At 32.7% G+C, this 27169-nt stretch overlaps 2 protein-coding genes across 2 annotated transcripts; both read left to right on the plus strand.

The window, feature by feature from the left end:
• Positions 1-6589: 6589 nt before the first annotated feature.
• On the plus strand, positions 6590-7410 carry LOTGIDRAFT_58045 (hypothetical protein; the record flags this gene model as incomplete). Its single annotated transcript, XM_009053082.1, has 2 exons — positions 6590-6847; positions 7315-7410. Coding segments are annotated over 2 exons (354 nt in total), but the record flags the coding sequence as incomplete, so codon positions are not given.
• Positions 7411-10899: 3489 nt separating this feature from the next.
• LOTGIDRAFT_103786 (hypothetical protein) lies at positions 10900-23143 on the plus strand (the record flags this gene model as incomplete). Its single annotated transcript, XM_009053459.1, has 12 exons — positions 10900-10980; positions 11283-11404; positions 11700-11775; positions 14525-14662; positions 15040-15175; positions 19910-20072; positions 20814-20893; positions 21209-21327; positions 21650-21754; positions 22230-22398; positions 22635-22707; positions 22996-23143. Coding segments are annotated over 12 exons (1410 nt in total), but the record flags the coding sequence as incomplete, so codon positions are not given.
• Positions 23144-27169: the final 4026 nt, after the last annotated feature.

The following is a 27169-nucleotide window of genomic DNA, read 5'->3' on the forward strand; positions in this document are numbered from 1 at the left end:
TTGTTTTTTAGCTGAAAAGATCCACATATTAGTATGATTTCCTTGGTAAATTTGATGCCCTCTTGCACCACCACCACTGGTGTGAGCAAAGATAGAAGGAAATCTGAAGTGACTGTTCCTTTAGGAGAATCTACAAGCAATTTATATTTGGTGTGTATCTTGCTTACTCAGAACCAGGTCAATGACTGCGGGTTTATCATCTAGCATACCACATAGCCAATGATATTTAATTATGCAATGGTTCCGATAATTGTCTAATAGGGTCGAAACCCTCTGATGGTCCTTTAATGAAATTAGACTATAAAATGACGTAGCTTGCTAATGGAATCTACTGAATTAATGATGGAAATATAAGTCAGGTGAACTCTTTCTTCATTTATTCATGTTAAAATAGAACGTTGACTATTTTATAAATTGCATAACCCGAAGTTGACCTATTCTCTGTAAATAGGATTTTTGATCCAAAATTCGATCAAACCGTTACCATTGGGTCGTGGGCATCGAGAAACACACCTGAATAAGTTTTGGCCTTAATTGAAACATCACTGAAAATAGTATATCAGTGTTTCAGTTTGCTTTCCATAACTTCTTTTCATTCAATGAAGTTTTATGTAAAAACTATAGAATTAAAAAAAATTCTTTATGCTCCTTTTTCTGGTATCGAAGAACCAGACAAATTCCCCCTCTTGTTCTTTATCTTACTACATTGACATAGACACTTCTCTCCCATCATCTTTCTTTATAGCCGAATAACAGCCTTTGCGTGGTTGAATGTTATGTTAAAGGGATACTACATCTTAGAATTAACATAAAATTTAAGAATTTTGAACTTGGCGAATAAGAGCCAGTAGATATACCTGGTGTCATAAATAACATAACAGAATCCTAATATAATCCGATAAATCCAAAAAACATGTAATTATCCATAAATATGCAATTAACTATTAATATCAAGATTAAGCGTTTACTTAGTTTTATGAATTTTCCAATTTTCCAGAATTTACAGGGATTCTGTTGTAACTTTATGACACCAGGTAAGCTAACATATACTCATATTTACCATTTCGAGAACTTAAATTTTATGTTCATTCTAAGTATCACTTTAAGGTGGAATATTTTGCGTGACTTGTCTGAAAATATCTGTACAATACATTTGTATACATATTCCGATTATCTTGTTCGTTTATTATTATTATTTCTAAGCCTATTTGTGAATAATATATATATAAGTTCCTGGATATGCCTTCGTAGCCTCAGTGTTATCTTACGCAATAAGATACAATCGGTAATGTGTAAGAATTTTCAGTAACAAGCTAGATTCCAGTAACAACATACTTGTGAAGTTTCCGAGTTGTTTCAAGTCTTAAGAGTTTGTGGTTAGGCTACGATCTCAGAATATGGCATCAATTTTATCTTGCAATAAGGTTAAACATTAATTCATTACAATTTCCATTAACAAGCAAGATAGGTGCCTGTGAAGAGACATTTCAGTGATACGATCAAATTGATTAAAAGTAATTAAATATTGGTTAGCTACCATTTGATCTCGACCGTGATAGACTGACTGTTTATAAAATATTCAATTTAATATCAAGTTAACTGGATAGCGGCCGTTATCAACACACTCTAACATTTGATATAAACAATAACACATAAACACAGGCTTAATAACACTCGTAACGATGCCATCAAATACGGTGGGTGAAAACTGTCATTCCAACTCTGGCTTTAGCCTACCCAACTATCTGATATGTCTTGTAGGCTTTGGGGTAGTCTGGGTGTTAAAATACAGAATCGTCTCGATAAAAGCGCTGAATGAGACGATGAAGCATAATAGTATGTCAAGAAAGCGTGCATTCACATTATATTTACCATTTGTTGCCCGTCTCTGTACATTTCTTGGCATCAATTTATCTACAGACTATTACAACGTTCAAACAGTGAATGTGAAATCATACAAAAGGATTTTACGTCTTATTGCTGGTATTTTATGAAAACAGATCAGACCCGTAGCCAGACTTGATTTTTTGTCAAGTTATATAGCTATGCAAAGGGACAGTGAAGATGGGTGTTTAGTTTCAGTGATGATAATGGTCGTTTTTTCAGCTACTGCCTGAAACAGACAATGCCATGCAAACCTGCTATAGGATGATACCAAACTGTCGCAAACAAAACCGAATACGATAAAACGCCGGTTGCTGTATTTTCATCATCTATCACCAAAGAACTCATTTAAACGACACATTTATTGGAATATAAAACTTATTCATCTGTCAAGTTCGAAGGCAAATCAGACCAACCTCCAAGGTTGATTACAGGTAGGATATACAGGTAACCACGCCTCTTTTAAATCACGTGACATAGATACATCACGCATCAATTAGAACTGTAGGGAATTCTATTGGAATGAGGTAGTCACAAGAGGAAGCTTTTATTTGGTAAATCAATGAATTAAAAGGGTCGGATTTTTTACATCAATTTCTTGAATGTCTTTCAAAATGAAAGATATGGAAAATAAGACAAAACGTAAAGTTAAGAATCGAGCCAAAAATAGTAGGATATTAACAGACAAGAGTGAAGAAATTACGGACAATCAGGAATTGGAGGAACTCGAACAGAATAAGGGGAATATTGAGGAATTTCATGTGCCTGAAAAACAGGACGAACCGGAAGATTCTAACACGCCTGAATATGATCAAAGAAAGAGGTTTTCGAGGAAATCTAAAAGAAGTGAAAATTTCGGGTAAGTTTAGTTCTTTGAGGTGAAATTTTTCCAAATTACGTGAAGTTTTGCTGACGAATTGCACGTTTGACCTTGAAACTTTGAAGCCGGGTGATAATTGACCTTGAAAGTAGTTGTTACATGTACTATCTTTGTAAAACACAGCTTCAAAAAGTTTCCAAAGAAAGTAATCCAGGTTGAGTGTACATGTTACGATTTCATGGAATACCGTAGAAAATTTCCCTAAATGTAATTAAAGTCTTAGAGTTGACCATGAATGTATGAATTTCGATTTGGGAGAATAGCACCATGGTTTTGTTACGTTTCTGCGTGAGAAGGAAGGAAGTAATTATGACTGAAAGTCTTGATTCCAAGAATTGCTCTTACCACCTACATTGCCATTAAATATTGAAGATAATAGACCTATGCTAGGAAAATCGTCTTTGTTGTCTTTTGATTATAATGAAAATTTAAATTGTTTGGCTACTATTGAGATATTTGTCAGTTCTACTTGAATGCCTATAGTCATTATATTACTATATAAGTATATTGTGGGTGTTTTGTTTGTAGATACATTACTGTTTTGTTTTTCAAATAATGGTCTATATTAAATTTGATATACCTTATTTAAAATGGTCTATTTTGAATTTGTATGTCTTAGTTATGACAGCATATTTCAATAAGAGTTGATGTAATTTCTTTCTGAAATCTCTATTGACAACTGAATTTGTATAATTGATATATCCCACAAAAAATGTCTAAAAAAAACCCAATAAAACCCTAACCAACACCCATTTCCTATGTTCCTTGCCCCCAAATTGAATTTACTTCCTCAATGCCTAACTAAGATACCATTTTACCCCCTATAGTCTTTCAAGTGGATTAAGGAATACCTCATCTGCCTAATCTTTTAAATAATAAAGGTACAATAACGGTATAGTGGTACCTTACTAAGTCAATATTAGTAGATACTTATAATACTGAATATTAAATATGACCCTGTGTTTATAACTGCCAAGTATATGTGAAGTGCTTGTTGAATAATTCAAGAATTATCCCCCCTGATTTTCCTGATTATGGTATTGGACAATCAAATACTTGAACTTAAAGATTTCTAAGATAACATTTAGTTGTGAGGTCAGCTATTTATCCAGACTTTGTAAAAACTTTTGATTGATTTGTGTGAAATTTTTTACAAAGAAATTTCCACACTTGAGATAAATTGTGGTTGTAAAAATAAAACAGGGTTCAGGGATTTTGATTTGATATTTTTATTACCGGACACCTCATAGAAACAATCTGAGAATTTTTGACTGGAACAGTTTTTAATCCCATTTGGGTTTTTCAAGCAAAGGATATTTTGACCAAATAACAGCCAAATATGTTGGAACTTTTACATGGCTATAGTAAATAGAATCAAGTTGAAATATCTTTATTTCATGAAACTCTTAATTGAAACCAATGTGTCACACTCACAGATACACATATCCTAGCAGAATTGTGCTTCTTTTCACAGAAAATATTAATATCTTGGTATATTGCTCTATATAAACTTAAAAAATAGGAAAATAACACTAAAACTAAAATTGGATTATAATATTTTTTTTTGAAGGAAACTGGGTTTGAATTGAGCTAGTTTTTTATCTAGAAAATAAGCTTGTGTCCTTGAAACAGTTCTTGAGATCAATTTATATTTGTCTGATATTGGACGTTGGAAACAGGATTGTCCACATTAATAGATTCCAATAATTGTTATGATTTATTATTATTTTGATTGGTTAGTTGTTAATTGTGAGGAAATAAATGATAATCAAATCAATCAAGTACTATTGATCTTTATCAATAACTCGTTCAAAACTCACCATGGTACTTTAAGTTTAAACAGTCATTCAATGTAATTGTGTAAGATTCTCTTTAAAGATTAAACATGATTGTGCTCTACTTTTGCTTTCCAATTTCTTTATGCAAAGTTGTGTGACTATATAAGTGAGTTGATAATAACCTTTTTAAGATTTGATCACATATAGGTCATGGTTTGCCTTAATTTTCTTGAAATGAAATTAAGAGTTTTACACCTTTTTTTCACCTCCAGATTTGATTACTACTGAAAATAGACAATACTCTTTTTGATATCCAGTTGTTGATGGGATTTTAAAGAGGTTTTCTAGCCTTTCAATGTGTATTGTTGACACTTGAACTTGTATTTGGGACATTTCAGAATTGATTTTTTTCTGTCATGTATGAAATATTCAAAATAAATTTTATTTGCAATTCACATGTTTATAGCTTACAGTTTGGTGATTTGACAGTTGAAATTAACATACATAACTTACCAGTGCCAGTGCAACAAGACAGAATTAAACGAAAATAATCTTATTAAGTCCTGGCCTTTTGTTCAATTCTGTCTTGTTGCACTGAGTGAGTCTGGTAAAACTAACAATCACTATTACTTACCTATTTGTGTTTATTTCAACTTTCAAATCACCAAACACTTAGCTTTAAACAAGTGGAATGCAATTTAAAATTAATTTTGAATATTTGATAAATGACAGAACAATCAATTCTAAGATTAGAGTAGAAGTGTTTACAACAATTTTATGAAACAGGAATCTGACATGAAGACTATATTTTTTCCTAAATTTAATAGACTGATTTTAATCCATGAAAAATAATAAAATAAAATTCCTAAAAATAGTCTATTTCCATCACAACAATTTAACTCTGGATAGTGATTATTCTGGCTCAAATCTATCCAGTCTATCCAGACAAATGTTCAAGAGGTTCTCTCTAGACCCAAACAGATTTCCACAAATGTCATACAACTCTTCAATTCTGTTAAAACTTCTATTAGGTAATGGAGAAGCAACCTCTCGACAATCTCTTTAAGTGAACAACATCTAGAATGTAGTGTCATATTGTTTCATTCTGAAATATTGTTGTTGTTTTTGCATACCATTTTGGTATCAATGACTAGGAACCCAAATTGTTAAAGGTGGTATTTTGACCTTTTCTGAGAGCAAAACACTACAGTCTTAATCCATTTGCATCCTTTTAAACCTATTGATTCCTAGTGAAAACAGTTCATACAATTTACTGTGTTATTGACTTACTTGATATTCCAACACTCTTTTGTTTTAGATATAATTGTATAGATATTATAGACGGCTTGATGAATAGCCTAGTAAAATCTTAATGAAATCAATGATTCTTCAAAATTTAACTTCTATTTAAGTGCACTTGTTTATGACATCTATTGTCAGTTTTATAAATCATCAATCTTCACCGATATTGTTCAATAAATAACCATTAGTTATGTGATGTCAGATGCAGAAATTTTAATGTAGTAGTTTTGTATCAGGTTTTTGCTGAGTGAATGAGTGTAGGGGGAGTATGCCTCCTTCAATTGTTACCCAAATGTTTTTCATAAGAATCTGTCAAATGAAATGTTTTCATTTTGGGCATCATAATATGTGTTTCAAAGCTGTTATAGAAAGAAGCTGTCTATAAGACAAATAGAAACAAGGCATAGGTAATGATGTAGTGATATACTCTTTCTGATATTTACTCACCATTTCTCATTCAGACAGTGTTGTATAGTTAAATATGTAAAGAATCAGTCACTTATCCTAAGTCTTTGAATTAAATATGTAAACTTATGGTTTCAAAATGTCATCTTTGGAAAGTTTGGGGAGACATCTAAATATATCAAATCTACTTGTGAAATATTTTCTTAGCTATGAAAAACATAGGATCAGTTTAAATTTTGCTGTGAAAAAATTTACTTGTGTACATTTAGAATTTTCCCTGGCTGGCATCACCCATGAAAAGAATATTCCCTTGCTGGTACCACCCTGTGAAAAGAATATTCCCTGGCTGGTATCACCCATGAAAAGAATATTCCCTGGCTGGTATCACCCTGGTGAAAAAAATATTCCCTGGCTGGTATCACCCTGTGAAAATAATATTCCTTTGTTGGTATCACCCTGTGAAAATAATATTCCCTGGCTGGTATCACCCTGTGAAAATAATATTCCCTGGCTGATATCACCCTGTGAAAAGAATTTTCCCTTGCTGGCATCACCCATGAAAAGAATATTCCCTTGCTGGTGTCACCAGCATCACCTAGTGATAAGAATATTCCCTGACAAGCATCACCTAGTGATAACAATATTCCCTGACAAGCATCACCTATTGATAAGAATATTCCCTGACAAGCATTACCTAGTGATAAGAATATTCCCTGACAGGCATCACCTAGTGATAAGATTCCCTGACAGGCATTACCTAGTGATAAGAATATTCCCTGACAGGCATTACCTAGTGATAAGAATATTCCCTGACAGGCATTACTAAGTGATAAGAATGTTCCCTGACAGTCATTACCTAGTGATAAGAATATTCCCTGACATACATTGACTAGTGATAAGAATATTCCCTGACAGGCATTGCCTAGTGATAAGAATATTCCCTGATAGACATTACCTAGTGATAAGAATATTCCCAGAGAGACATTACCTAGTGATAAGAATATTCCCTGACAGACATTACCTAGTGATAAGAATATTCCCTGACAGGCATTACCTAGTGATAAGAATATTTCCTGGCAGGCATTACCTAGTGATAAGAATATTTCCTGGCAGGCATTACCTAGTGATAAGAATATTTCCTGGCAGGCATCACCTTTTCCTGGCAGGCATCACCTTGTGATTTTATTCTTAGTTGCTCTTATTTACATTTGTTTATAGCTAAGTGAGGTATTGAAAATGTGAAATGTTGATAGTATCCAAAACAAACTGTCTTATCCAATTAGTTGTTGGAAGACAGACACAAGTTGCTTATCTTAAGATATATTGAAAATATCTGATTTATTTGATGTTTAGATATTGATCTTCAAGCCATTAAGAACTTACAATTTTAGCAATCTAATGTTTATGAATTCTATTGCAGTCACTTAATTTTATGATATTTTATATTGATTCATGTCTGATTTGATAAAAGCACAATTGATGTTATTTAAAGTGGAGATGTGTCTTTTTTCTTACTTAAAGAAAGGAGAGGGAGGGATTCAAACCTTAAAATAAAAATGGTGATGACAATGTTACTTGCTACTGAGTTATGTTAGGGTATGTCTCCTTTAAATATGATTATGGATCATGAAAAATACCATTTTCTTCCTTTACTTAAAAACCCATTTACTTTTATCTATATATTTTGACTTCTCTTCAATCCTTCAAATAAATCTACACAGAAGTGAAATTTTGTTCTCATGCTTTGTCAGGCTGGTTTGTAATGCAATTTGTTTGTTGATTTTATCAAAGAAGACTTTTTCTTAGAAATTCCTATTTGAGAATTTATCCAGATTGTTGTTCAGAATCATATGGAAATTGCTTATTATAAGCCTAAAATGGTCTTTTTCTGTTTGGTTTGGTGAAATCTTGAGATGTATTATAAATGTTCAGATACACCATAGAGTCTTCAAATACACCGTAGAGTCTTTAGATACGCCATAGAGTCTTTAGATACGCTGTAGAGTCTTCAAATACACCGTAGAGTCTTCAGATACACGTAGAGTCTTCGGATACACCGTAAAGTCTTCAAATACACCGTAGAGTCTTCATATACACCATAGAGTCTTCAGATACACTGTAGAGTCTTCATATACACCGTAGAGTCTTCAGATACACTGTAGAGTCTTCAAATACACTGTAAAATATTCAAATACAATGTAAAATCTTCAGATACAATGTAAAGTTTTCAGATGCAATGTATGATCTTCAGATACATTGTTAAGTCTTCAGATACATTCTTCAAATTCATTCAATATATTTTGCTGTTTCAAATACAATCTATATGTTGAATATTTAAAATAGATGTAGAACTATATTGTCTATAGTGAATTGGTTGAGTGAATATAAGATTAGGATTATATTGGGATTAGTCGTATCAATTACAACTCGTTTCAAATATGATATAATAAGTGTTTAGAAATATATATATAATGTTATAAAACAATGAGTTAGAATGAAATGTGGGTATTTAATTATTATACCTTAACTAAAATTTATTTTGAAATTGTGAAAAGGTTTAGAAATTGTAACTTTTTCATTATCTTTCAAGATATGTGCCCTTGTATTTGAAAGTGTATATGATATTTCCCTGGTATATCAGTTCATATTAAAAATTTCAACATTATGTTCCTCATTTGGCAAACTTGACCACCTTATTCAGATAAATTTCAAGTTAAAATTTTACTTTTTGGAAAGAGAACAGGTCCATCAAATACTAGATCTTAGAGAAATTTAGGGTAAAAAAAAGATAAACCCAATGAATTATTTCTCTATAAATTGATTAAAGAGCAGTCAGTGTTGATTAATTACTGGTAGCACCAAGTAATTCTTTGATAAATATTTAATTAGTATGAGTTATTTGTCTAAGAAAGGTTATAGTTACTGTTTTGTTGTAAAAAGTCTATGTGGGTTTTTATGAAGCCAGCTATAGTAAAGAATTCTAGCGTGGTATGGGTATTTGTATCAAGATTATCAAGGTGTATCATTTTGTATGTAGTATGAATATTACAATTTCAATTGTAGTAGAATATATAATGATTTATATAATATTGTAATGGGAGAGCAGAGCTATTGACAAAGTTGGTGGAGATGAGCTTTTTAGAGAAGTAGCCCCTTTTCCCCTTTTAGAGTTCACAAAACGCCATTCAGACCTACACGAATACGCAAGTAAATTTGATGAAGCCTGATCGTACAGGGGCTTATTATCCAAAACTTAACTTAAATAAAATCCAGATTTTAAGTAATACAGTAATCTGATTGGATGAAAAAACTAAATTTAAAATCAATTTTAGTGATTGACCAATCAGACGACTAGAACACTGAAATCATCTAAGTTAGGTTTTCAAGAATAAGGCTCCAGGTCCAGTTTCTGTGCTTGAGGGCGGAGTTATGCATTTTTATAATCTGTGTCTCCAACACGATCTGTGCCCATGTATTGTAACCACTCAGAACAACAAGCTCTGTGTCAGTACTAATAGGTAAATAAGTAATTGGGTGTGGTGTAGTGTTGTTTATAATATAGTGATCATGAATGGTGTATCATTATGAATCAAATTGTCAAACGTAGTATATTATCATGTTACCATTGTCTATGATGGCTACAGTCCAAATATTTAACAAGTTTGACAACCTCTCATATTTCAAATTATAATCTACTCATAGTGACCTTTTCTAATTACGATAACTATGTACAGTTACATGTAATTTGAATCTGTTTTTTAAATTCAGGACAAATTAGAAAAAAAAACTAGAAACTCACTAAATAGGATAATACTAATTTTTTTTACCCATAAACCAAACTATCTTTTTAGGATCAAGGTCATATGAAGTTAAAATGGTTACTATAGAACAATATGTCCTCTGACAACAAAACTGTGAGCAAAAGTCTTGATGAAGCCAAAATAAGATTTTTTGTCATGTTCTAAGCTATTGGGTAGATTTGTCTCAATTTTATGAACTCAGTTTGACATGAAAGGCCAGCCTGTATCTGTATATTATGTTAATTAATGTTTGTTTGTAACTTTGTAGGAGTTCAACAACCCTGTCTTCTGCCCCTATTACACCATATGAAGAATCCAGTGATGATCAATTTAGTGTGGTTGTAAGGTTAGTTCCTCTTCTTAAAATAAATAGTATATTCCTGTCAATAGATATAAGAATAATGCCATTTCTATTCTGGCACCTGTAATGAAATGTAATGGTATCCCATTCAGCACCTTTTGGATTCTGTAAAGTTTCTATGAAACACTGATGCCCTCTTGCTTACAGATATATATCAGTCGTCAAGCTGTGGACTACATGTATGTGTAACCAGGTCACATTTGGCTGCTTTTGCATGTAGATCGGTGAGGCTGAAAGGATAAGCTTCACCTCTGATTTTAAAGTTTGTGTATCTTGTTTTTGTTGATGAAGGCTTCAATTTTTTTCAGCACTAGCAGTTATTCTGCCAGCCTGAATTATATAAAATACCCAGATGACTTTTGAAGAAGTTGCTTCCCAATACAACTTCAAACTCGCTTCAATTGAGACTTGATCTTTAGCACTTCCACAACTGTCTGTCTTTGGAGTTCAGTTTTATTTTTGAATTCTGAATAACTCTTTTGATTTTACAGAGTGCGACCATTGAACAGTAATGAGGTATCAAGAACTGACAATTTCTCACTGGAGTTTCCTGGAGAGGGTCAAGTTACTGTAAGTTAAATTTATGATAAAGTCAAATTAATCCTATAATAATGTTAGAAGTATCTAAACAAATTTATTCTGGCCATACAAAAGCTGTTTGGTCAATATTAATACAGATTTTGTTAAGAACTATCAGCAGTGGTGAAGTTGTTGAATTTTGAGTTAACATTTCTACTTTCATTTTGCTGGAGACTAAAGGGAGGTAATTCAAATTTGTTTTTGTTTCTTGAGAGATAATTGACTAAGAGTTCTAATTTATTCTACATGCACTTATAATTTTGACTTTCATGATAATGAATCTTTAATTTCAGATTGAAACTAATGGAGCTACAAGAAATTTTCAATTTACTGGTGTATTTGAACCAGATGCTACACAAGAAGAATTATTTGAGAATTGTGGTATTACCAGACTAGTTGATATGGCTTTAAATGGGTAGGTTTTGTGTGCAGAACAGCTGAAATTAATAGCCAAATGTTCAAAAAATCAAAAAATTCAACCAAATGTAGTTACCGAATCACACGATGAGATAACCTTTTTGATTAAATTTGTTAAAATTATGGTGACAATAAAGCCAAATTTGTTTAAGTTGAGTTTCTCGATGTCCTTGAGCTGTTGATATAGAGTCTTACTTGAAGAAAAAAATTTGTTTTCAAATGTCATTAATGCTGTAGACTTGATCAAAGTTTCATATAAGATAGGTTTCATAGTGATTTTTCTATCTGATTAGGTATGCTTGTACAGCTTTGGCGTTTGGTCAAACAGGTTCTGGTAAAACACACACAATGACTGGTCCTCCTCATCAGGTAAATTATAACTAATCTGTAATCTTGATTCTACTTTCATTTTCTAGTTTAACACTTAGTGCAGAATTAACCTTTAGATTAATTTATTAACATTCATGCTTTTAATATTGGCTTTTTTCTTATCACAAAAATAAATTTGATAAAAATTGTTGATTGCCTTTAATTAGAGTAATAGAATGATTGTATTATCTCCCTTTAGTCTTCAGATTTAATGTATGTATGTAGTTGGAGGGTGAGCTTCACATAGCATGTTTTAGATTACAAACTGACATGGAGTTTTATCTATGTAAGTGATGCTTGTGGGTTCTCCAGACATTATTTCTTCAGAATGGATGAAAAAAAGAATGATAAAATTAGAACATTGTCAATTTTATGGGTTTTCTAAAGGCTCTGAAAGTATCCATCTTTTGTAAAGTATTTTATCTACTGCCAAGGGTTATAGAATTTTTATCTTCTAATTTTTGTTTGCTCTAGCATTTTACAAAATGCACTTTTTATACGCCCACATGAAATGGAGGGCATATATTGCCGTCACCCATGTCCGTCGGTCCAATTTTGAGCTCGTAAACAATTCTTGACGGATTTTGACGAAACTTGGTTTGAGTGTTCGTAATCACCCAAGGATGAACCCTATCGAAAATCAGAAAGATCGAAAAATATCTAGTATGAGTTATTGCCCTTGTTCTTGAAAACGCGTTCAATTTTTAGCTTGTAAACACTTTAGAAGGGACAATTCTTGAAGGATTTTGACGAAACTTGGCATGAGTGTTGGTAATCACCCAAGGATAAACCCTATTGAAAATCAAAAAAATTGAAAAATAATTAGTATGAGTTATTGCCCTTGTTCTTGAAAACGCGTTCAATTTTAGCTTGTAAACACTGTAGAAGGCACAATTCTTGACGGATTTTGACGAAACTTGGTGTGAGTGTTTGTAATCACCAAAGTATAAACCCTATCGAAAATCAAAAAAATTGAAAATAATTAGTATGAGTTATTGCCCTTGCTATTGAAAACGCGTTCAATTTTAGCTTGTAAACACTCTAGAAGGCACAATTCTTGACGGATTTTGACGAAGCTTGGTGTGAGTGTTTGTAATCACCAAAGTATAAACCCTATCGAAAATCAGAAAAATTGAAAAATATTAAGTATGAGTTATTTCCCTTGTTCTTGAAAAAGCTTTCAATTTTTAGCTTGTTAACAGTCTAGAAGGACCAATTCTTGTGAGATTTTGATAATATTATTCAGTATCGCCTCAAAAAGTTCAAAAGAAGGTTGAATATTTCATACTGGTGATTGTTACTGTACTGTCAAATATTTTTATTAAAAATCAAAGCTGCCAGTGGGCGTATATTATCTTGCCTGGCAAGCTATCTTTACATTATGAATAAAGAATTTCTTTAATATTTATTTTCTAATCTTCTAATGAATTTTAGTCAGCTACTAGCCCAAGTTTAGAGAGAGAGGTAACATTATATAGCTTTCTTCTGATATTTCATTTTTGATAAATAATTTGAAATACCAGAATTTGGCAACTCTCTTGTGAAGATATAGTCTTTGTAATGTGCTTTGATGGCTGTTTTTGTTGTAATTTTAAAGAAACAGTAGCTCTCAGTGTTCACGGTTTTCTATCAAGACATGAAATTTGTGTGTATGTGTGTTTACGCACATTTGGTGGGTTTTTTTTGCACAAGTGTTTTGTGTTGAATTGTATATGTTGATATTTATCGTGTTATTGTAAATTGGAATACATATATATATCAAAAGGATTTGTATGAAAGCATTGAACAAGGTCTCAGAACATAAATTGAAAAGTCAATACTTTTAGTGATTTATGACTAGTAAATTTTAGTAATCTTTAATTTCTACATAGATTTCAACAGTTTCTGTGCATAGAAATGCTTCCTTCTTAAAGCTAATGTCTTCACTGATTTACATTCATTCATATAGAAAAGTTCAAAATACCAGCATTTTGAAAATCTTGATTGAAATTGACAATTTTATATATAAATGAATGCTACATGTCCTTCAGGCAAGCATTTCTCCCCTAACTTACAGTGGTGTAGTAACCCTGTCAGAGTGTTCTGTTGTATCTCAGGTGAAAGTAGTGATATATATTTCAAGCAATCTAGCACAAACTAAGAATGTCTAATTTAATCATCCCTTTTATATTTCATCTGTAAAACTGTAAGAAATTTACCATAAGTTATCAATTATATAGTGATACATTTTGTCGCCTAAATTAACAGATTGAACAGAATTTCTTACACATTTATAATCTTATCACACGCGATAAATAGAAAAATTTCAGAATGAGATTTGAACTTATTGTTTCAATAAAGCATTGAATAATAATAATAAAGCACTAATCCATAAAATCCTTTGAACAGTTTTTCTCAAATCTCTCTCTCATTGTTATTTTTTACGAGATTGTAATTTATTATTTTTTACTGGATTGTAATTTGTTATTTTTTTTTATTTCTTTTTACTGGATTGTACTTTGTTATTATTTTTTTTACGAGATTGTAATATATTATTATTTTAAGATTGTAATTTGTTTTTATTTTTTTTTTTTTACGAGATTGTAATTTGTTATTTTTTCTTCATGAGATTGTAATTTGTTATTTTTTCTTCATGAGATTGTAATTTGTTATTTTTTTTCATGAGATTGTAATTTGTTATTTTTTTTTTTTACGTGATTGTAATTCACTACTATTTTTTACGTAATTCTAATTTGTTATTTTCTCATAGTTTATAGATGGCAACCTGACTGATCAGAGTATGATTGGTTTAATACAGAGATCATTTAAATATTTATATCAGCAAGTTAAAAACAGCCCAGAAAATACTGTCATTAGAGCATCGTATTTAGAAATCTATAATGAACAGGTTAGGTAACTTTTCTTTATCTATGTAGACATATTAGATATTCAGTAGATCTGGTGAGGATGTCCAAAAATAGACAGATGGTCCTATCCATTCCTTTTTGAAAGCAGGCAATGTTTTATCTAGCTTCCATTAAACTGCCTTTTTTACTTACTTATTTGAAGAAAAAAAAACTTCTATATCCTACAATTATTCGAAATTATATTTCTAAGAATCTCGGCTCGTCTTCTTGCATTACTCATGTATCAATGATCACCAGATTTACAAAGGTCAACTAAGAGTAGAACACTTAACCACTATAATTCTAATGTACAGTCTGACTAAATACGCTTCAATTAATCGTGCAATCCTTTTGATCTTAATTATTTTTTTGTTACTAGGTAATAGATTTGTTGAATCCATCCCATAAAAGATACCTGTCAGTTCGCTGGTCTAAAAATAAAGGATTCTACGTGGAGAATCTATTCTCAATAGAATGTGCAGCCATGGATGACCTGAAAGCTGTTTTAGAGGAAGGTGAGTAAAATGAATGAATGAATGACTAAATGAATGAATGCTTTGTAAATAGTGCATGAATAAATAAATGATTGAATAGTCAAGAATGAATGAATGAAAGCATTGTTCAGAATGACTGTTTGGAATAAGTAATTGCTAAAAAGGAATCAATGATTGAATTTTGGAGGTAGGTCGTAAAAAAAGCATCATCCTGACAGTTGATTTGGAATTCTAGGTTCAGTGTTTGTCTAGACAGATTATTGATAAGGATAGACAGAACAATCAGGTGTCAAAATCGAGTACTCAAAAACAAATGAAACAGAATTCAATTAAAGTACATGTAAAATGAAAACTGCAGAAATAAATGAATGAGAGAATTTGAAGTCTGCCTTTTAATGTTCAATGGTGACTATATGGACGTAATGTACTCAATACAATTGAACACAACACAAAACATAACGACAAAAAGGTGTTTGATATATGTCTATTACTAACCAACTAACAAAAACCTCTTTGTATTGAAAGGGTATTCAGAATGAAAAGTATAAAAAGTTTTGTTAGATATATCCTAGGTCTTGTTGTCATAACTAATACTCAAACATTTTCTATTGAAATATGTTGTGATAGCTGAAACATGGAGATATTTCTTAAATTCAAATATGTGATATTTTGTGTCAGTGTGAAATTAAAAATGTGATTCTAAATCAATAACTAGGATTATATAGTGACTAATTAGTACATGGATACAATAGTGAATAAAGTTTGAATTCAAAATGCTTGGATACGACCTGGTTTTCAACATGTCTCAACTTACGTATAACAAGTTTAATATTGGCTCAGTGATCCTTGCACCCCGTTTCATAAACTTTGATTAAGTCCATGATCAAAAGAGATATTGTTCTCTAATTGTATCGTGTGTGTTTATTTGTATCCAAAAGTAATAAAAATTGTGTCTGCGACAATGTTATTGATCTATGAACTATTTATAAACTGCTAGACCAATAGACTGAATTTTGTCTCGGGCATTACAAGATTTTTATACATACAATACAATTCAAACTTCAATCTTAATTAACTTTTTACCTTATTAACTTTTTACCGTAAATATCTAAATAATAACATTTATATCCACTTCATCAATATCAATATAACAAAAGCTGGCTTAATTAAAGCATTTTTTTAGAAAATTTATGGTAACAATACTGACATGCCTCTGAATAAATCGAGAAACGTCACTCAAGCCAAATCAGTTCGCTGGGATTCAAATGTAGATTTACGTTCTCCTGATTCAAAGAAAAAGGCCAAAAATCCACTCAGTTTCTATGACAACGATGATGATGAAGACCCCAGTGGGGGAATAAGTGTAGTCGGATTTAAAAAACAAATTAAAACTTCAAATTTTAAAAATACGGATAGGAGAAATTTGGCCAAAAATGATAAACCAGTCAAAAAGAATGTGCCTGAACAATGGAAAGCCAAACCAAAGGGAAATTCTCCACCAGAAGAAGAGCCAGAATTGTTTAAAAAAGTGACAAGGATTTCTCCTGCAACTATTTTAGTTCCGTCAGCTCCAGAAGTGGAAAGTGATTCTGACTTCTCATTTACTGAGGATCTGGATAATCTTTTAAGTGGATCACCTAGAAATAAACAGGTGAACAAAAGGATACTTCGTGATTTGGAAGTACTCAACTCTGTGAATTTGTCTAGAAACCCACAGGATTTAACATCGAGTCAGTCAGTTGGAGATTTAAGTTTTAGGAAACCAGCTCCCAACACAAAATCCAGCCTATCATTCAATGATCTTAGAATAGGATTACATTCACAAAGGTCACTAAAGAGTTCAAGATCTGAAAATTTGCCGACATATTTACAAAAACGTAGTAAAAGTACTGGAAGACCTGATAAAAGAGATTACCTAGATTCTGTGGAATTAGAGTTAGACCCATTTGAGTGGAAGAGAGACACCTATGCACGTGATCGCCACACGTTTATCAAATCAGATTCTCCAGACAAAGATGTGAAAAAACACTTTGATTGGGATCAGACAAAACTTGGATATGATGATGATGTGTCTAGTCAAAGTCTAGGGAGCTTCCCCTCTCCTACGGACCTACTCTTTGACAGAGATTCTTTTTTATTTTCCCCAACCCAAAGACCACCCCCTAAATATTACAAGGTTCAACATGTTCCTCAAGATACACCTAGAACTAAAGCTTACAAACTAACCACCAGAAGTACTGTTGTTAGTAGAGCTGATGAGAAGATAACTAGTGATCGTCCACACCCAAAAGTTAAAAAACGACCTGCTACAAGTCCTAAGGTTGATGGTGTTTTGAAAGTTGGTCAGTCACCAACAGACACTAAGGAACCATCTAAACAACTTTTACCCAAAGAACCATCAAAGAGGCCTCCACCTCAAGAAATTCCACAAATTGAGAGGTACGGTTCTGGAGATTTGAAGTCATCTAATCGAAATTTTGATTCTCCCACAGAAGAAAACCCTGATCAGCAAACAAAGGTCAACAAGGTCCCTGAGACAAGTACAGTCCAGGTACCAAAAGATCCAATTCAAGATCACAAAGAAACTCAGCTTACAAAGACACAGAATGTGCCAGCAAGTCCAAGAGCATCACCTAAAAATCCTCAAGTAGTAGTTGAGTCACCAAGCACTGCTACCCCCAGCACCTCAAAAGGAACTAAAAGTTTATCTCCAAAGCCAGAAGTTCCACCTACACATAACAATGAATCCACACCAAGTCCAAGGGCAAAAGTGAAATCACAGAAACCTGGAAAAGCTTCTAAAGAAAATACTCCTAGAGGATTTCAACCTCAAGTGGCTCAATCTGATGAGAATCCATGGGGTACTCCAAGAGTAGCAGCAACAAGCCCTAATGTGTCTTCAGCAGCACCACCACTTCCAAATTTTCCAGGAGCACCACAAAATCCCTACCCTGGTATAGATCCATCACAAACACAATACTATCCTGGTAGTCCAAGACCAGTTCAAACAGTGCCGTCCTTAAAGAGGCTAGCGTTTAACAAATTAAAAGAAGATTTTGATGAACAAGACTGTACTCCTAGGGTTATTCCCACAGCATATACAGCCCAGAAACCTCCAGTATTTTACCATCATGTGTATCCTTCACAGCAAGATGGCCAACCAGGTCATTTGAATCCGGAATTTGGAAGAGCCACAGTGACTTCTCCTAATCCTCAGACTACTGAAGGGCAACCACAGTTTCAGGCTGAACCTAATCCAAATCAACAGCAAACTCAATATCTGGGAACAAATTTTCCTCAACCCCAGTTTTTTGTACATGGACAACCAATAAGTTTTCCTGGGATTGCAGGATTTCCTTATCCAGATTTGGTGTATCAGGTGGACCCTGAAAACCCAGATCAAGCTGCAGGACATGGTTCAGATGACCACCCCCAGACTTTTCAAAAGTTGATATTTTTGGGAAATCCTGATCAAGAACAAGGATCAGATCCCTTTAATGTATATAGTCAGATCAAAAAGACCAGTGGTGTAGTTATTACTGAACTAGAGAGTGGTGAAGAAGGGCCCCAGTCCTCTAAGGGGAAAGAATCAAAATCCACTTCATCAAAGGGGAAAGAATCAAAATCTGGTTCATCAAAGTCTTCAGGATCATCGTCATCTTCAAGTTCTGGTTCTGGAAGTTCTTCTTCTTCATCATCATCTTCGTCATCTTCCTCTGGTTCATCCACAGATTCTGAGTCTGATGTCCCTACTGAAAATCCCACCCTCAAATTACTGAAAAGAGAGGGAGGTCAAACCAGTCGATCAGAAGGAAGCCCAACTCAGTTTCTAAAAAATATTAAAAAAATTGGAAAAAGAAAACAACAGACTAAAGGGAGTGGTAGCAGCTCAAAAACAACCAGTGATCATTCTGAAATGAACCAACGAGAGTCATTAAGTGATCGTCGTAGAAAATCAGGAATGGTTGATCCTTTACCTTCTTATTACAATCCGAATGGGACACAATACATTATGAGAAGTAAAAGCAACTCTCGTGAAACATCTGCAAACACTAGCAAATCTTCAGATGGATCTGGTAATAATAAACATGAGAATGTGAGACCCAAGTTAGAAACAATTGAATCGGCGCGGGATCCACATAATTTTGACCCCGGTGATGATATTCCTGATTTTGATGATAGTGATATAGAAGGAGTATATGAAGGAGGGGATATGTATTTATTTTATATTAAGACTGATGATGGTGAATTGATTGGTCCATTAAAATTTGATGTTGAGGATATTGAAATGGGATTACCTACTTCAAATAATCCTCCACAAGCAGAAGGTAAATAACTTTTTCATCCATTATGCGATATCTTATTCAAGTATCCATGTTGAACAAAGACCTATGTTTCATGTTAGGAATCTAAGGAGAGGTAAAACTTTTCATACAGAAATTAAAAATTTTTTTAAGGCAAAGTCACCTATTTTAGAGTGTGTGATTTTATGTTTGGTTTGTGATATGAATGTGTGTTGTAATCATGTTGCTCAGTGGTTGAAAGATTGGGGAAGGAAGAATGATACAAATTGTTTTACAGCATTTATAATTCAATCTATAGTAAATTTTACTTAAAATATAAATATTTTTTTACTTGATGTATACTTATTTATATGATAATATCAAAGTAAAGAGAAAAGTTACATTTGGAATGTTCAGTTATTAAGAAATGAAAAAACTGATTTCAAGCCATTTTGTTTATTTATCTCTTCAGGTATGAGAAACAGAACAAATGGATCTCATGGATTAAATGAGAACTCTAGTAGAAGTCACAGTATGTTAACAGTGACTATAGACTCGGAAGCCCAGGACCAGGATGATGAGAATCTCTATATTACTAAACGGGGAAAATTAACTTTTGTTGATCTTGCTGGTAAGTAGATTACTGCATTTTGATTATTCCTAGCCCTTTTATAGAGTACTCTTGGCAGAGTTTCTGTACAGCATACCTACTTAGTTGGTTACTTACTGTTTCTTAAAGTCTCTATATAGTTTCCCTTTGCAGAGTGTCTGTGAAGAGTTTTTCCAGCAAGGAAAGTCTCTCAGTATAACGCCTCCGTGTCACTACAGTATCTGTATGTGCAAACAGTTCTACTTTGAGAGTTGTCTCTCTGAGCATCAAGCACCTCACAGAGTCAACAGAGTGGCCCTCTTCAGATTTTCCCTGAGAAACTTGCTGTGCAGAGCACCTCTGCATTGTCTACAGTATACCTATAGATAGAAACAATGGAAAGGTCTACTACTACATCTTCCTGAAGAAAAAAAAGCATAGTTGCAGATAAAAGGGTCTTAAAATGGACTCTTTTCAAAGTTCAAAATTTCTGAAGGAATATTACATTGTATCATCTAGATCATATTCAGCCCAATATGCCCTCTAAATACAATCATCCCTTACACAAATTCTCTAAAATAAACTATTGATAATATCATCAAGATCATTGACTTTCCACAGTTCTAGATGCCAGAAATAGGGATTATAGTTTTAGTCTTTTTGGAATTTTTCCAGATATCATTTACGTCTTTGGTTTATTTTATGTAAACAATTATCATGACAAATGACACATGGTCATATTTTGGGGAAAATCTTATTTATTAATCTGATGTGTTTTTATAGGAAGTGAAAAAGTAAGGGATACCAATTCTACTGGAGGAACTTTATCAGAAGCTAACTGTATTAATAAAAGTCTTCTAATATTGGGTAAGTGTATTTATTTCCTATTAATCGAGATTTCTATGAATTATAAAATCCTTCTGATATTTTTCACAGCTGTATTTATTTTAGTGTGTCAAATAACAGACAGCTAATTGTTCTGTGCTTCTGGACATCTATAATAATGTGGTTTTCAACCTTTTGTGAAGGGGTGTCATATTGCTATTAATGTAGCTAAGAGAATAGGGTTTTGACTTGCATGTGAACCCTCTGAAAGATATACTTGAGTTAAACTGGAGTAAAATCATGTGCTCCAAACTATGCATCTTTGAGTCAGTAGTATAATTGTATTATATTTTCTAGGTAATTGTATCTCACATCTTGGTGATTCTAAAAGACGTCAGGGTCACATACCGTACCGAGATAGTAAATTAACTAAATTATTAGCAGACTCACTAGGTGGTAACGGTGTCACTCTAATGGTAGGCATATATATTATATCTATTTTTTTATCTCAATGGATATCAAGCGTATATTATGTATTTATCAAGGGACCTGATTTGTCTATTGGTGCCCTAGAAGCCCTAAATAACCGAATTAGTATTTGGATGGCACCTTCTGGAAATGTGTTCAGGGCTATCTGAAGCAGAAAAAACACTTTAACATTGTATATACTCCAAAACATACTTTTGTACTCTGCAACTTGACTATTTCTAATTTTTCTATTTTGATTCAACTGAGCGTCATATACTCAGAATTGAAATTAAACAATCACCTAATCATCTATACCATAATTCCTTTCAGATTGCCTGTGTAACACCAAGTTCCCACAATGCCGGTGAAACATTGAATACACTACGATATGCCAGTCGGGCTAAAAAAATCAAAACAAAACCAGTCATTAAAATGGTGAGTTATAGAATACTAACAGGGGCTTAGGCTTCACAAAAGTTATTTGATTGATTTTCTAAAATGCAATATTAAGACATAATATATTTAAAATTGTATTCATTCAAGTCATAAAGATCTATGTGGAGTGTACATGTAAAATAGGCAAACTATTGCTACTAATATTATATTTCCTAGAGGTTCCAGTGCAATATCTTCAATCATAATAACTCGCCCTGGCCAATGTAAATTTGAAGGGTTATTGTCTTAAATAAACTGTGACATTTAGACGATATTTGTACTCAAAGCTGAAAATGATATTACAAACAACAAAAAACAACCCAAAACAGACATAATGTCAATGAACATGCATCAAATTGTTTCAACATTATGCAAGTGTGGAAGAGATCAATGAAAAAATTAAAGGGAAGTCAGACTGCATCTGTACACCTATCTCTGTCATGTTCTAACAAAGCATATTTCTGACTGCATGTAGGACCCTAGAGAAAAATTAATACTCAGTTTAAAGCGAGAAGTGAAGGTATTAAGAAATGAGAACCATTATCTACGTCAACAACTAGAATTCCCTGCCAAACCTAAAGGTCAACTTCAGAAAGAAAATGATGAAAAATTCATGACATTTATGAAGGAACAGGAAAGAAAAGGTAGGAGCTAAATTTGAAATTCTTAAGAAATTTTGATTGGGAGGGTAACTGCCAATTTTTTTATCATATCCATTTTGGGGTGTGTCAGGAGGGAAAATTTTGGAAAATAAACTGCTTAAATCGTGCATTTTATGCAATTTGAAAGAGTATTTGAATATCATTACATTTTTAAAATGAAAAAACGTATTTTCAAAAAAAAACCTTGGGCCTTGGTGAAAGATGAAATTCTGTACAAGATATATTGTATATTACAGAGAGTGGGTTATATGAAATGTTACAAGAATATATGGTGGAGAATGAAGCTTTAAGGTAATAATTACTGGATATTTGTGTGTATAATGCACAGTTTTTTACTCTAAAAGGCTTGCCAATCTTAGGGTGCACATTATAATTCATAATTATATGGTATATGATAGTTTAAGGAAGTGTCTCAAATCTCAGAAATTGTTTTTACTGACCCTGCCTTTGATGGCTTTTCACAAATATTACTTCATTTATCTTATCTTTTGTTGAGTTGTTCTCCAATTAGAGAAGAAAACCAGGTTACCCATACAAATACACATTGTATTATAAGTTGGGTTATTTTATTAATTTTAGAACAGAGAATTCTGACCACCATTCTACTAAAGATAGAATAAGAAGAGAACAACAAGGTCTTTATAGAGAAAATGAAAAATTAATGAAGAGAGTAGAGGAGCTAGAAAGGTATATACAAGTTTTTTTTTTTGCCTTGTTTGGAATTTAAAGAATAAGCACAAATCACCAGAGAAATTTAGTACATGGAAATCGATAATCAAGAACAGCTAGTAAAGAATAAAAAACATAGAAATTTTAAGGTTAGAAATAAAGCATTGTGGTTCAAAGAAACATCTCCAATTTGAACCACCTGTGCTATTTTATAAAAAAAGGGGTTTCATATTTTGGTTCTTTAACCATGCATTCTATTTAATATTTATCCTATTCATTTACAGAATAGTGACAATAAGTCCACATACTTGGCAGCAGATATCTCGCAACACTTCTCAAGTAGAACCTCCTGATATGACTGATAGAGCATCACCAAGGCAACCATTTCCCAGTGGTCAACAGTATCCTATTCCAGGTCAAGGTCAAAGTCATCCTGTTGGAAGTCGAGGAATGCCTACCAGATTACCAGTAGGTTTTATGATATTGAAATGTATAACATCATTTCTAGAAATAGAATTAGATCAGGGTTAGCACCAGCTTCTGATAAGATGGAGATCTATGGAGAGGAAAAAGTTCATGGAAAATGTCTGCTCAAGATTTCAAAAAATGGACTAAACAAACTTTGTCCCCATACATTTTGCCCAAATAGAGTTGCCTATGCCTATTTTTCAAACATTCAAGGTCAAACTTTAAGATCTGAAATTCTTCATTTTAGCATCAAGATTTGCCACGTCCTGACCCAAATCAGATTGGTTACGCACCTAATAATAGAACACGTCCTCCTCCACCACCAGGAGTAGCTGGTCACCCACAACGTCCACCTCATCGTCTTTCAGATACCATCAATCGTCATTCACAAGGGTAGGTTCTTTTTTTTCTTTTGTAGAGATTCATTTAACCTTCTTAGATAGCAGAAAATATTAAGTGCCTCCTGTATCTAATTCAATAAGTTAGATATTATGAAAATATTAAAATCCTTTTATTACATGTTAACTATTGGTCATATCCCAAATAAATACCACAAATTGAAACAGATTTAAAAATAAAATGGATATTATATTCCAGGCAATTAGATATTCCTCTGAATGGAGGTATTCAAGATCAACCTCCAATACCTCATGGTGGTCATCCTCCATTACATCATGGTGGTCATCCTCCAATACCTCAAGGTGGACATCCCCCTATACCTCATGGTGCACACCCTTCCTTACCCCAGGGAAGTCAGATCCCGAAACCACATGGAAGTCCTAATGTCAAACACAGACAAGGTGAGTCAATATATTTTTCTGCTTTTATTTGAAATGGATTTTGGTTTTGAATTCTCTTTTTAATTATGATAGGACTTTGATATTAAGGCCGAATTTAAGGGATTCATGACAATATCAATTCAAATCATTCTATTGTCTCCCTATATGTGGTCTTAGTTATTTATCATATGTATCCTAATCTTGGGTTTGTATTTGTAGTTAAAAATGGAAAAATCCCTATTAGAAGTAAAAATAATCAGGTACTTGTAGGGCCCCATTTCTCAAAAAGTTTATCATAAGTTTGGTTTTCTTATGGAGAAATGGGGCAGATAAATTGTTGTACAGTCATCACTTGATATATCTTTAGCACAAACTGTTTGTTATTTTTGTTGTTATTTTCTGAATATGGGGAAAGGTTCTCTACAATAAATCACTATATGGGTATTTATCTTCCTGAAAGCATGTCTCTTTCAAATACACTTCCAATCTGTGGTTTTACTATTTGGGTTCTTTTTCTTCAAGATCTCACTTAAGATAATTTCAATATGATCTAATTGGTCAATCACTAAAATTGATTTTGATTTTAGTTTTATTATCTAATCAGATTATTCTTTTTCTTAAAATCGTGATTTTTTATCTTAGTGAGGTTTTTGAGAATTCAGCCCTAGTTTTTTTTAATTTTTCTTATGGTTTTTGAAATTTTGTGAAATGAAAGTGTATCACCTTATTAGTCTCAGCATGGAAACAAACTGTAGTTGTCTTCATAAGCACTAGAATTGTCAAAAATCGCATAATTCCTTCAAAAATAGGAATTTATTTTCCTATTTCTATATATGTCTAAATGGCAGTGTCTCAATAAAGATGACTAGTCTTTTTAACTTTAAATAATTCCGGACACACATGGATTTTAAGTCTCAAATTTCGATGGTGAGCTATGATCACTATTACTGATTGGCATAGCTAAAAAATTCCCGTTTCTGAGACTAAAGTATGATTGGTCCAAAAAATGGCACACCTGTCCCTTTAATTAAAATACAATTGTAGAATCTTGAGAATGATTTGTGAAAGTGTTTGTGAGATGGAAAATGGCAAACTCAAACTCTTGTCACATATTCATATCTATGATTAATGAATCAGTTAGGTGTAGAATAAATATTTACAATATAATTATTTATTTAAGGTTCCCCCAATAGACCAATAGGAGATAGAAAAGTGTCTCAAGGCTCAAATTCAGGTAAGATTGAAATAGCCTTATCTTATCACGTTGCTGTCTCTCAGAAGCACAGTCTTGTGAGACAGATTTGAATCTAATTCCAATTCTAACTGAGCTATCATACAGAAAGTAAGATCTTATATATCCTGTGCTGTGCTATAGGCTGTGCTTTAATTTACTCCAAGGCTCTTTAAATGGAAGTACCAGAAAGAAAAAACCCTAAAACTTACTATTTTAAGGATAACAGCTAAGGTTCACTTGGATACTTTCTACAAGCTTGTCCTTCACCAAACCTCTTGGCATTGATCTTCCCCTTGCATTTGATCGACAGAGATAAGAACCCACAACCACTATAGATGTTATCAAGCAAATGCTATCATGTAAAGTTGATTGTGCTACAGAACAAATGAAACTATAAAACACAAGCATGACAGTAAATATGAAAACCATCAAACTTATTGTTATATATTGTAGATGCAATACATGGAATGAACGCAAAATTAAAATCTGAACTACAAGAATTGGAGGCTGAAATAGCTCATCATCAACGATATACTGGTCCACCACATCAAAATATCAATCCTCATAGTAATCCTTATAATCAATATAGATGATAGAAGACTAGATGATCATAACTATAGACTCAAACTACCAGACATATCTTAGAATATAGTGCCAGCATGTGATCCAGTGCAGTTGATTCCAAACTTTTTGTCTCTGTAAAGTGTAACATGGCCGAGATTTAAAAGGCATTTGTTTGAAGCTCCAGGCAGAGTGACTGCCAATACAGGCATGACAAAGATCTGGTCCCGATTGTTATGTGAGAAAAAGAACTGGTATTTCATTAGGTACAGGATATATGCTGATGGTCATTATGTGTTAGAAAGTTAGAAAATATCAGCTTCTACATAATGTATGTAATATTGACAAGTAAACTTATCCTTTCAAACCTCTTTCTCTAAAGATCACTTTTATAAAACTATGCATTATTCAATGATCTCATATAAGCACACACTATATACGTAGATACCAATATTTCCAATGTGTCTCACTTGATGTTTCTACATCCCTTATTTAGCATTCCGTCCATTTGCAAAAAAGTTGTGTTTGTCTTCTGTTATAGAGTTTCTTTGTACAAATTATTTCTCATAATCATTATTTATGAATTTCATTGTTTGTTATTTAACTAGATGGCAGCACAATGTTTGTCACAATTACTTTAAATACTCAGAGAATTTTTTAGAAACTTTTCAAACTTAAGGTGCCCTGCTCTGGTTCATTTGAAGTGTTGTAGTGTAGTAGATTGGCTGTCACATAAAGTACATCTCTTAAGGCTTGAAAACATTCCATTGAAAGTGGCAACATGTTCTTTCCTAATGACACCTAGAAATTTATCCATTTGTTTTTGTAGAACCTGCAGTAATAATATTAAAGCAAATGATTATTCAAAATTTTAATTTACAACGCTTGCACATAATGTCTTGCATTAAATGTATATTTTATCCCTTATCAAACAATTTCCTTAACTTTTACTGTCCATTTGCATTCTAAAATTTTGGCTGTTTGCTATGTATTTTCATGTTTATATGAATTATTGTCTCTAATTTAATGTTTGAAGCAAAAC

The sequence above is a fragment of the Lottia gigantea genome (genome assembly GCF_000327385.1).
Source record: "Lottia gigantea unplaced genomic scaffold LOTGIsca_2, whole genome shotgun sequence".
Lineage (NCBI taxonomy): Eukaryota > Metazoa > Mollusca > Gastropoda > Lottiidae > Lottia > Lottia gigantea.